This window comes from Plecotus auritus (genome assembly GCF_963455305.1).
Source record: "Plecotus auritus genome assembly, chromosome: 12".
Lineage (NCBI taxonomy): Eukaryota > Metazoa > Chordata > Mammalia > Chiroptera > Vespertilionidae > Plecotus > Plecotus auritus.
The window spans coordinates 4611769-4625117 of NC_137778.1; the positions used below are offsets into that span (position 1 = coordinate 4611769).

Sequence of the window (13349 nt, forward strand, 5' to 3'; positions counted from 1 at the left end):
ATAACAGTGATTGGACCACAGTGATCAGATTCAAGGTCTCATTTGAAAGGCCAGCTGAAGAGATTTATTAACAGACTTGTAAGAAAAGTCAATTATTATGAAACTGTCTAATATTATTTAACTGCAAACATGACCAGACTAAAAGTCATCTTAAATGAACTGAGAAATGTCTCTTGGTGCCAAGAATAAACTTGTACTTCGTTAACTCAATGTCAGTGTAAACTCAGAGTAATACCTTATTTGTGTGAATTTAAAATAAAGAATGATGTAGGAAAACTTTTTCATAAACACTAGGTAGATATAGGAAAGAAAAGGATGTTAAACTTGGAATTAGAGTGCTAGGAGCCAAGGAGAGAACATATCCAATGATGCCTTCTTTTTGAATATTCACTGTCTGTAAACTGGTATTCTTACATAAACTCAATAATTTAAACACTGATGAGGCTTAGTAAGTTCAGTCTTTGGAACAAGAAGTGGGACAAATATTTTAAATGGAGAAAACTTACCTTGGCTGTAACCAGATTACCAGCTGTATCACTGAGATGTATCATTGAAGCACTGTTTAATCCCAGGCAAAAGGTCAAGGCTTTCTCTGCTATGAGATCAGCTGTATCAATCCACCCTCTATCAGCAGTGATGGAAATGCTAAACTTTGACATCAAACATTTCCCAAAACCAAAACTGAGTGACAGTATTTGAAACACCTTACTCGGGCTGCACAGGCGAAGGAGTCGGGGCCATGAGCTGCATTTCTGATGCCATCGGCTCCAAAGAGGGCTCGGATGCTTCCAGGCGCATCCGCACGCGCCACCACAGAGTTGGCAGGACCGAGAAGTCTCTTCCATTCACAGATAGCATCATCTCTTAAAATCTCCATGGCAATAACAGGACCACTTGTAATAAACTGGATCAGCTCACTAGGAAACAAGTGAAAGATGGATTTGCTTCATTGTTCTGGCAGGCTAGGCATCCCTCTTCACAACAAGGATACATTACAATTTGAGTATTTCAACACATACATGGATATTACAATTTTAGAACTACTGGGTATAGTGGATTTTACATGGACAAGGTGCATTTTTCATAAATCAAGGGTCTTGCAGTGGCCTGAATTGCTAGTGCTATCAAAGCAATTACTATGAGCAGAAAAAACACTGTTTCATAGGACTGAGACTATTTCACTGCCTTAAAATGCATCCTATTGATCTATGCTTCAATCAATAAGCATTAAGTTTGTCTAGTTATTAAAAAAATCAATAGGCCTTCAAGAAATACCCTTTTATTAGCATAAAAACTGCAGTGACTTATTCCTATCTTAAATTTCAAAGCCCACACATACACTGAGTCAGACAGTACCCCATGATATGAGAAACAAAACCTCATTTTTTTACTTTATTTGTGTACAAGGCAACAATGACAAGTTTAACTGTGAGATCAGAGACACCGTTCCTCCCACTGTGCTTAGCGGAGACAGTCTGCCTTTTAAAGAAAGTCCATGCTTCTCTGTCATCTACGCTAAGAGAGGCGGGACCCTCCTGGAGAGAGGAGCAGGGCACCACAGCCCTTCTGTGCCTCTCACCACTGACTGCTGCACACACTTCCTGCCCTGGTGAACCATGTTCCATAAGCCAACCCTCTTCAGTACTGACTTTTTAAATCATTTCATGTTGCCCAGCTGGTGTGACTCAATGGTTGCGCATCAACCTATGAACCAGGAGGTCAAGGTTCGATTCCCCATAAGGGCATATGCCTGGGTCATGGACTCGAACTCTAGTGTCAGGCATGCAGGAGGAGGCAGGTGATCAATGATTCTCTCTCATCATTGATCTCTCTCTCTCTCTCTCCCCCTCTCTGAAATCAATAAAAAATATTTTTAAAAAATTATTTCATGTTGAATATTTCTAAGAAATAACACATACATAGGAGTATTCATATCCTCCATCCTAAAAGGCCTACATGACCTCCTCATACATATTCTACTAGACCTTAGGTGCCAAAATAATTAGACTTAAGGAATCTAAGTCAAGGGAAGAAGCATATGTTTATCCATTCAATAAGCATTTAATGATCATCTACTACAAATCAGAATAGGCTATAACAGAAGCTTCCCTCAAGAAACCTATAATCTAATGGCCTAGTAACACAGAGTTCTCTGAGCACACAGCAGAATGAGCCCACAGTATGAGTGTGGCAGGTGAACACAGGGAACGGCATGTCTGATCATAAACGACGGTGCTTCATGACACTGCCTCTGTTACTGCAGCTATGTCTTTTGTTATGTGTTTCTCAATACAATATGAAAACTAGTTAATTTATCCATTTGATAAAATTTACCTCATACTAATTACATGTAAGACATTAAATCAGGAGCTGCAATATAATGCTATCCTATCTAATAAAGAGGGAATATGCTAATTGACCATCACTCTGTCACAAAGATGGCTGCACCCACAGCTGAGGCCAAGTTTCCATAAGGAGCTTTAACGAGCAATCAGCAGGGACCTGAGGCTACACCCTCCCCTGCTCCTGTGGGGCTTGACAGGGGACCTCAGGCTGTGTCTCCCACCCAGCAGGGCTTGACAGGGAACCTCAAGGTGCACTTCCCATCCTGGTGCTGGGCTAGGGGACCTCAGTCCGCTCCCCATGCCCCAGAACCAGGCCAGGGGACCTGAGTCTACGTCCCCTGCCCAGTGGGGCTTGACAAGGGTGGAACTGGCCAGATCTGGATCTAGCCCAATGCGGGGGGCGGCCTGCCAGGTCTGGGTCTCACGCGATTTTGAGGCACATGTGGGTGGGCAGGGACTTGACTCTGGGTCCTGTGGTGCGCCCTAGACTCTGACAGGAGGAAGGTTTTCATATACATTTTACTAATTTTATTTCATCTCTGAGAAAGGGCAAATAGCAATATTAAATTATTTCCTCTAATTAATCCCCTTTTAATGTGCATGAATTTCATGCACCGGGCCACTAGTAAACGTATACAAAGAGTATAATAAAGAGTAACTTCCAAGCTAATTATATGTTCCTATTCTAACAAGGTTTGGGAACATTTTATAATGCTTGATTTAAAACAATCTATAACATAATAAATTTCTTATATCAAGCTTTTTTATAAAACCACTATTCTTCGCAGGGTACCAAATGGCACGTCTATCATAGCAGCTTGGCTAACATCTTTCTTTATTAGAAATACAAGGACTCCTTTATCAATAGTAATATAAGATGCACAATGTTCAGCTAAATTTAAAAACAAACCAAGCCCTAGCCTGTCTATGTTAGTGGTTTGAGCTTCGGCCCTTGCACCAAAGGGTCACAGGTTCAATCCCTGGCATCCCTGGCCACAGTTGGCACCCAATCGATGTTTCTCTCTCACATCGATGTTTCTCTTTCTCTCTCTCCCCTTCTCTCCCTCCCTCCCTTTCTCCCAACTCTTTAAAAAAAATATCAATGGGAAAAATATCCTTGGATGAGGATTAACAAGACAATAAAATATAAAAGCAACCGAAATATTTAAGACATAAATTCAGTTTCTAACATATATTTGTTGCTATGTTTCAAGAACAAAATGTATATAAAATTATTTAAAATGTAAGGGTTCTAAGAACATTTATTTATACATATAAGAGTGCCAAAATAAGAGTTTAAAAGCACAGCAGAAATAAACATTAGACATAAAATATAATTATCACTTCATGTTAAATCTACTAAAATCTAAAAAGAAAGCAATACTCCTTATAATTTAAACAAATCATCCTATTTGCTTCTTATTAAAGTTTAAGATACTTAATGATGAGAAGAAAAGGACAAAAATCAATTTTTAGAAAATAATTCTTTGCAGCCCAATTGGCATGGCTCAGTGGTTGAGCATCAACCTATGAACCAGGAGGTCATGGTTTGATTCCTGGACAGGGCACATGCTCAGGTTGCAGGCTCAATCCCCAATAGGGAGCGTGCAGGAGGCAGCCGATCAGTGATTCTCTCTCATCATTGATGTTTCTATCTCTCCCTTCCTCTATGAAATCAATAAAAATATATTTTAAAAAAAGAAAATACTTCTTTGCAGTTGCAAGATGTTGCTGGGGTCCTTTTGACAGATTATTCTCATATAACAAAACTTTTAATTGTAAAACTATGACTCGTTTTCCAGGATATTCTCCATTAGCCTCCAATTCAGTACCTACTTAAAAAAGGGCTTTGACTGATGGTCTATGTGAAAATCTGCTGCTTCTTTCCTATAAAATAATAAAAATGACAACAGTTAGCAATTACATAAGAAAAGTATTTTAGCTTACATTAATAAAATAAAAATAAAACCCTCTATTGATTTTATCTGAATGTGAATTATTTTTTAACCAAATATTAAGCTCAAATACACCTCCTTTCCATTTTTTTGCATATGCCATATTACCAACTTCAAAAAAAATTCTAGAGATTAAGGGGAAGAATTCACAAAACTGAAATGGGTATATGTACTGCAGTCTACAATGAGGTAACACTGCATGTTGAAAAACCCATTAATGTGGTATTTCGGAAGAGTCAGCAGCAACACTACAAAACAACCAATTCTATCTTTCAACACACTTGAACTGCTAAAAGAGAAAAACACACAATCATAATCTTTAATATCAATGAAAAGAAGAAAAATCTTAATAAACTACTAAACTGGTTTCTTTATTTTTTCCTACATGTCCCTGGCCCCACAGTTATCTCCATTCAAAATCTAAAACTGAAACCACGATGAGAGTTCATGAATTTTCCCCATCCTTCTTATCTCATTCTTCCTTAAAACGTTTCGATGGAAGAGATACTAACAAGTGTATCACCACCTAGAGAAGAGCTGCTCTGTCTTATTCAGAAATGCACCAGTCTCTCACAGGATCTAATCACTGATTCTTCTATGAAGTATTTACTGAGTGCCTACCTCGACTGAAGCCTTCATCCAAGAACTAGAAAGACCAAGTAGGATGAAACTCGGCTTTAAGATACTATGCTAATGGAGGGACCGACGCTGGAGCGAGTAAGTTTAGAGAAGACTGAAGTATTGGCAGACCTCCCATGGGTCTCCGGTGGGCCTAGCATGTCTCACTGGATAAGCTAGGAATGTGAGGCCCTGACTGCTCTTTATCCCGCCACTTCTCAGAGTCCTGTTCATGGTGATTATCTTTGAGGGATGAGGTCATGTCTCTTCAGTACAAAGAGCAGGCTTGTTTGCTGCTTCTGATGAAACAGTGGTAACCCAAGTTCAATGCTCTGCACTGTGATGCCATCAATTGTGCATACAACACCCGGCAGGGCCATATCCCATTATTTCCATGGCCACGGAGCAGGCAAGAGGAACCAACACCAACATGACGTCCGTGCTGCTTGCTGTGCCACCACAAGGTCCTCTGTCTTTGACCCAGAAGTCTCCCGCCTGCTGCAGCACCCGTGAAAGAGTGGCAGACTACCTCAGTGGTCAGCAAACTGCGGCTCGCGAGCCACATGCGGCTCTTTGGCCCCTAGAGTGTGGCTCTTCCCCAAAATACCACGACCTGGGCAAGTCTATTTTGAAGAAGTGGCGTTAGGAGAAGTTTAAGTTTAAAAAATTTGGGTCTCAAAAGAAATTTCAATTGTTGTACTGTTGATATTTGGCTATGTTGGCTAATGAGTTTGCCGACCACTGGACTACCTCATTAGCTTTTGAGCTGGGTAAAGCCAAGACTCGATAGCAGTGTTAATAGAGATGCATGAGATGGTATGAACAATGAGAGGAAGTTTTCTTGGGCATCTCTAGATGGGAAGTTTGATGCCAAAGTATCAGGCACTGGAAGTGTGGCGACGTAAAAAATGTTCCATCTCACTGAAACTACTGACATGTATCTCCATAGTCCAGTCCCACTGCCTGCTACAAGAGCAAGCATTCTCAACACCTACAGAAATGGGACAAATTTGACTACTTAGAAAGGGTCATGACCTTGGTTTCCAGGAAATAATGATATCACTAGTACTAATGCTACTACTACTAACGGCAAACACAGGGTACACCTATGATGGGCTAGGGTTTCTCAAAGCACCTGACATACAGTAAACTCATGTTGGCCCTATAAGAACTTTCTGGCACAGGTGCTACGATGACCTACATTTCACAGATGAAGAGACTGAAGCACAGAAATCAACTGTTCACAGTTACACACCTAGTTACAAGCAAACTAGCTCTAGACTCTGCTCTGAAATATAAGCCTCCTGCCTTCCTGGTAAACTTAGAAAACACCTGCTCAGATAGAATGGAATAGTAAACAGGTATATTTCCCAATTACATATATGTTGGTTGGGTGGAGCTCAATACAAACATTTCCAAATGCATCACTTTTGAAAATCTCGACAATAACACTCCCATATCAATGGGAATAATGCAACATTCATTTCTCCTTCTTCATTTCTATACAGTGTTCTACTGAGCACACAGTGAGTTACAACGGCAGATGAGGCCGTGGAAGACAACACACAGGGAAAGAGGCTGTGGGATCTGACAGCTACTGCTTGCCAGCTGCCTTGCGTTTTCTCATTCTAATTAGATAACTATTCCATGTATCATTCAGTGCAAGGTTTTAAAATTTTAAACAATGCGATGAATGATAAAAGGTGATTTTTTAAAAAAAGGAACCAGACATTGCATAACTGAAAATTATCAACAAATTACCTTGAAAGCATCATCATTTTGAGTTTGGTGATAGTAAACCCAGCTTTGTTTATTATTTCAATTATTTCTCCAGCTTTTGAAATGGCATCTGGTTTAATCAGGGCTAACGTTCTGCAAAGAAAAAAGGAAGTTTGAAAGTAGCTCAGCAGATTCTACTTTTAATTCCCAAGCAGTGGTTGTCTCCCTAATCACACATCACAATAAATTATCAGAGAAGTGCACTGAAGACCTCTTAAAAACTTCTGCAAACTAAGTTAACTATTTTTTCCCAAGAAAATCAAAATAAGGTACCTAATATAGCAATAATAATAGCTTAGGGAAAAATACATAAAAATTGTCATTTTAATGTGCCAAAATTGAAAAATGCTTTTTTAAAAGTTCTAGTTCTTAGAATGTTTTATGGGAAAAAAATTTTCTAAAACATTGTATTAAATATTATCAGCTTGATTTCTGGTCTCACTGTCTTTAACATGTATGCTATACATTGATTGGAAATAATTATAAATTCTTCTATTAATAATTACATATTATTCACATTCATATTCATAGCATGAGTAACGCACAAAGAACCAAACGCCTTCACACTTAGTGATGAACATGGTCAGCAAACGCCACCCTAACTTTTTTCTTAATATATTTTTATTGATTTCAGAGAGGAAGGGAAAGGAATAGAGAGAGAGAAACATCAATGAATAAAAAGAATCATTGATCGGCTGCCTCCTGCACGCCCCACACTGGGGATTGAGCCTGCAACCCAGGCATGTGCCCTGACCGGGAATTGAACTATGACCTCCTGGTTCATAGGCTGACGTTCAACCACTGAGCCACACCGGCCGGGCCCACCCTAAAATCTCTCTCCTCCAAGGTTACCCCAGAGCAATGCACTCCCCTCCGAAGCCACAGGACTAATGGATTTTTGAGGATGGAGATCACTGGGTGCCTTCATTTCACTAATGAGAAAACTGGGCCCAGAAAGGCAACTTGGCTAAGTTCTCAAAGCCGGTCAGTGGCATCTTCAGAACAAAACAGCCACCTGACAACATTCCCAGTCTGCACTTTTCCCGCACCACAGATGCTGTTATTAAAAGGAACATCATCACAAAACCCAAGGCTACTATTGTCAGCTTGATTTCTGGTCTCATTGGCTTTAACATGTATGCTATCCACTGATTTGGAAATAATTACAAATGCAAGAAGAAAATCAGACCGGTGGGAGTCACAAGATTGTGGTCAAGAACAGCAGCCACTTCCACTTTATTTTCAGTTGTACGACATGACATTAACTCACGGATCCACAAATGGAGATTGGTCGGGCTTTCTCCAATGAGACACACTTGGCTGAGGCTGCCATGATTTAAACAGCCTTACTTACAGCTGGATGTAACTGATGGCTGGCTATTAAAACTTTTGAAAAACAAATTACTCATCTTGGTCTGTTCAGTACCAGACTATCTTTCTTCTTTGTTGTGGAGCAGATGAGTCTCCTACAGTATTTTATATCACACGGCTTCATTGAACACAATGAAAACGAGTCCCTTTTTAGCTCACATTATTCAAATATGACAAGCCAAACCCATCAACTGTCTATGCTGAACTCTGGGGGAACTTTTGCAAACCACAGCTCTTGAAACACAGACACATCAGCACTCGTCGGCTTCTGCGAACAAGAAGCAACGTGAAAAACACGAAATGGACAGGACTTAGTTTAAGATGCATTTCTGATTTCTCTTTTAATGCCTACAGGAGACAAAGGGTTGCTTACTGCAATGAAAACCCTAGACCCCCCGGTCATATCTGTTCTGCTTAACTGTTCCATAGATGACAATTAAAATGTAAGGCAGGCATCAGCAATCATGTGCGTCATTTAACAGTGATGATGGCACCACATGAACAGTGCCTTGCTTTCTGCTGCTGTAGGAGGACCACCCCAAAATGCAGCGGCTTAAACCCCTCCTCAGGATCCTGGGGGCTGGCTGGGCAGTGGTTTCACCTGGGGTTGCTCACGCAGCTGCGTCTGGCTGGGGCTTGCTGGGTGTGAGGCTTCTCTTTCCTTGTGGCCCTTCCTCCTTGAGGAGGCAAGGCAGGGCTCCTTCATGCACAGCCGCAGTGTCTGGTGTACCTGCGCTTAGCACGCATCCCCTTGAGCACACTTGCTGCTGTCTCTTGGGCCAATGCTAGTCACACGGTGAAGCCCAGTGTCAAGGTGAGAGGGACAGTCAAGGACACAGCAGCCGGGAAGGGTGGCTCCCTGGGGTATCACCGTAATGACCTTGCCCTCACCTGCTCCGAGGCAAGCTCTGCAGCACACAGCATGAGATGCTCTCAGAAGAAAACCAAGAAAGATAAACACCGTCCTTTGACATTAAAACTTCTCAGCAGCGGCGAGTGAAAAAGTTTGGCCAGCCTTCACAAGACTCAGGCAGGATAGGGGTTTCTGAAAAGCAACAATCCTCACAGTCATGCAGAAAGTATGTTCTTCCTACACCTTCAGGCTCTGAATGGAAATTGCAAGTCTGGATGCGATGAAGATGACCAATCGCACACTGTCCCACCGACATCCTGGACGGCACAGTGCGGTGGACTCCTTGCATGCTGCCCACCTGCAGGAACGCCTGTGTCAACTTTAACCACGTTAGTTTATGTGACTATTTCCAAAGGTCTCCATCCTTCCCCTAAGCATGAAGAAGCCCATCCTAAAACAGCAACACTAGGCCCGATTTACGGTTTCTTCTCAGTTTTGTTTGCGAGGGTGGAGTGTGTGCTGGCCCAGGGTGAAGGAGAAGTCTTGTGAGACAGCTGTGGTTTGGAGGGAAGGGCCGAGCCAGAGCTTTCCACGCACAGCAATGCAAAGCTATTCAGAGCAATCCTTCCACGGAAAACTAAAAATAAGGACAAAGTATTTTTCTAAAGCAAAGATAAACTGACTAGGTATTAAACAATTATTGCTACGAAAATGAAAGAAAAATGGGAACTCAGAAAAATGGGAATGGACACTGCATTAACTTGGCAGCATTGCCTGCTGGGCGGATCTGAACTTTAACTCCCAGGTCCCTGGGGGCAGGGAGCAGACCCCACAGAGGATGCTCTGCAGGAATCTGAGGCAGGCAGCTCCACCCTGAGGGTGAACCAGGTAGAAGGCCTGGAATGCTCTGGCAGCACAAGGCCCCTCACCCAGGTGGTCTGGGAACTTCCAACTGTGAACTCAGCGGTCGTCCGGGTTGCTACAATGCCTCCTGGCAACAGTCGGAGCAGACACAGTCCCTCCCAGGAGGAACTTCACTTCATCCTGTATCTCAACTAATTCACATAACAACACACAGCACACATGTATCCCACACACATACACACGTGGCAATCATCCCCAGTGGGGGCACATGTGGGAGGCATCCAATTGGTGTGTCTTGCATCAATGTTTCTCTCTCTCTCTCTCTCTCTCTCTCTCTCTTTGTCTCCTCTCTCTCACCCCTCCTTCCCCCTTCCACTTTCTCTCTAAAGATCAATGGAATAAACATCCTCAGGTGAGGATTAAAATAATAAATTAATTAATTAATTTTAAAAACGGATGAAAGAAGGCAGACCATGCAAACATCATTTGAGGAAAGCCAGGGCAGCTACTGCATCACCAGGGAGACTTTAAGTCCATCGCTGGAGGTAAGACCATCTCTTCATAATAGCAAAAGTTCAATTTTCCAAGATTTAACAATTTAAAAACCTAGTGACATACCCTCAAAAGTATAACATAAAGATGAACATAACTATGAGGAAAAGTAGACAGATGACAAGTAGAGTGGGGCATTTTGACACAGCCTTGGTAATTGATAGAATTAGCTGGGGGGAAATCGTGACTATGTGAAAGGTGTGAACACCATAATCACAAATTTGACCTGACGGACACAAACCTAGACCTCAACTAAAAAAGAAAAGAAGGAGTACAATGGTAGAAATATGTACAAGAATACCAATAACACAACATGTTTAAATGTACATGTACTTATCTACCAATGAAAGCCTAGAGCTTAAGGTCCTACTTTTCCCCCATAAGCCATGTTTATCCCATACACCAAAACTTTTCCTATTCCAATATTCTGCTTCCGGTTGGATGTATGCTACTACGATTGCTGCGGGTGGAGAAAGCTGGCATTTTTTTTTTCCTGCAGAAAAGAATCACTGCCTAAGACTATGGGCATCACCTTGGTAGCCAAGTGAGAGGAATCACAGAATCCGGTCCACAGAATTCTAAAAATGTCTCACCACTGAACTGGATCACTGAAAAATGTCTATATTGTAAAAACAAGATAGAAAAAAAAAAAACACAAAATTTGGTCCCCAGCCAATGTTTACAGAATGAAAAGAAAAGACTATCGCACGGCTTCCTTACTTTTCTTTCCTGCTGCCCAGCTGGCGAGCTGTGTACTGGTCCCCATAATCAATCAGCACCAGCTGCCGGGAGAAGACGTTCACTTTGTTGCCGATGAACAGATCTTCCAGGTGGAGGTCGTCATACCTGGTCCGTTTCAGAAAGGTGCGGCGGTTCTTCACGTCATGCTAGAGCCGAACGACAGCAATGATGGGAGGGAATGAGGGATGTTCATCTCCTCCGAGATTAGGAAGAGCCCTTCCTGCTGCTTTATTAAACACAGGCTACATTCTGCTTCACTTTGCTACAAATGCAGACCTAATTTCTGTTATAACTTCTGCATTTCAGTCTACTCCAGTAATAACCTAAGAAATTCTCCTTACAAATGTGCTACTTCTTAAGAAAACCCTGACTATAACGATGTGTTTACTGCCAAATCATCTCAGCAAGTACCTACCTCTGACATCCCAGAGAAACTCCAAATGTCTGCTTTCTCGCCTAAACAAATCTCCAGTGCCAAAGGGAGTCGCCCGTAAAGGGGGCTGCCAAGGAAGGACATGAAGAAATAAGCGGGACCTCAGCTCGGTCTTCTTCAATCGGGCCTTTTGCAGAGATGACAGCTTTCAATAATGGGGACGTATTTGTGACCATGACCAGTTTTATCTAGAGCTACTTAATATCAGTTCTCCAACCAAAAAATATTAATTCCTATTTTTCAACACTTAAACTGGAGTTATAATACCAGGAAAGAATCCCCATAAAAATATACACGTAAAAGTATTTTTAGACACACTATCTAACAGGCAAGCCCATTCCTCTCCCTACCCCATCCTTGCTCCCTTGCCCGCTTACAAACAAAGAAAGGCTCATTTACCATTTCAACAGATCCGTCCCCTGGGTAATACAAAAGCTCATACCGGCGAAAAAGTGAAGCGTTTGGATCATACCACTCTGTGATGAAAACAAATCTTTCACTCTGATTCTGCAAGAAAAAGGAAGATTTTAGCACTAATACATAAAATATAGGCACCCTTGTAGAAATCATATACATTGAAAACAAGAGTTACCAAATATGTACAACCCATCTGTTATACTTATATCAAATTATTCTGCTTTTCTACAATATATCAGTTATCAACACACCCTCAGATATGCGCCTCTAATTTATTAAATATCCTTAGATATGTTGAACATGGCTTAAGAAGCGCTTGATACCTCACAGCCACCCAGTCTTCCTTAGTAAATCAACCATGTTTAAAACACTTTTTAGAACTGTGATAATTCAGTCCTGCCAAAAGCAAGTTTACACACACACAGACAATCAATAAACTGCCATGAAAAAAAAAAAAATCTGAGTGATTAGCTTTCAATTACATAAAGCTTTAACTTTCCTAAATTTAAGTATCTAATAATAATAGCATATTATTACAATTAAAATTATAGTACCTAGAGGCCCAGTGTGTGGATTCGTGCACCGGTGGGGTCCCTCAGCCTGTCCTGTGCCCTCTCACAATCCAGGACACAATCCAGGAGATGTTGGACTGCCGGTTTCGGCCCAATTCCCGCAGGCCAGGCTGAGGGACCCCACCAGTACATGAATCTGTGCACCAGGCCTCTAGTATGCATATAAGATCTTTGGTTAATCTCTTCATACCTTCCCTCCTCTCCCCTTCCCTCTGAGGTTCATCAGTCTGTTCCATGTTTCCATGCCTGTGCGTTGACCATCTGCCCCCTGGTGGTCAGTGCAGGTCATAGCTACCAGTCGAAAGGTCATACCATCGCTTAGGCTTTTATAATATAGACTAGTGGCCCAGTGCACGAAATTCATGCACTTGAGGGGAGTCCCCCAGCCTGGCCTGTGCCCTGTCACAGTGTGGAAGCCTGTGATCCATCGCCCCAAAGAGGTAGGCCCCGCCCACCCACCTGGGGCTCCTCAATGGATTGCCCCAAAGAGGTAGGCCAGAGCCGGTGGTCCCGCCTCCACGCCACAGGACCTCCAGGCCTTGCTACGTGGAGCCGAGGGACCCCCAGGCCTCACAGCGCAGGGGCCTCTGGACCACCGGTGCAGGCACGTGGAGGCCTCCAGGCCCCAGGCCTCCTGGTGATGGATTATGATGGTGTGACGCAAGTTCCCAACACTGCAAGTCCCCACCCACCCGTGCCTGCTGTGCACACAGCCTGCTGACCGGCCATTATGCGTGAGGGCATCCGAACCATTCGCATATTACCCTTTCATTAGTATAGTTACCTTTTCTCTCCTTAGTAATTTCACCTGAAAGTATATTTTTATTTTATTTTTTAAAATATATATTT

General features: G+C 42.2%; 1 protein-coding gene across 3 annotated transcripts in view; it reads right to left on the reverse strand.

Moving 5' to 3' along the window:
- The window catches only part of NME7 (NME/NM23 family member 7), a gene marked incomplete at its 3' end in the record, with an annotated part of 105523 nt that overhangs the window by 75420 nt on the left and 16754 nt on the right, over positions 1-13349 (reverse strand). For all 3 annotated transcript variants that reach the window (XM_080649349.1, XM_080649348.1, XM_080649350.1), the window contains exons 2-6: positions 11911-12018; positions 11058-11224; positions 6680-6790; positions 4182-4232; positions 710-917 (exon numbers count right to left, since the gene is read on the reverse strand). In XM_080649349.1, the coding sequence (XP_080505475.1) occupies positions 710-917; positions 4182-4232; positions 6680-6790; positions 11058-11224; positions 11911-12018 (645 nt within the window). The remainder of the gene's footprint in view (positions 1-709; positions 918-4181; positions 4233-6679; positions 6791-11057; positions 11225-11910; positions 12019-13349) is intronic.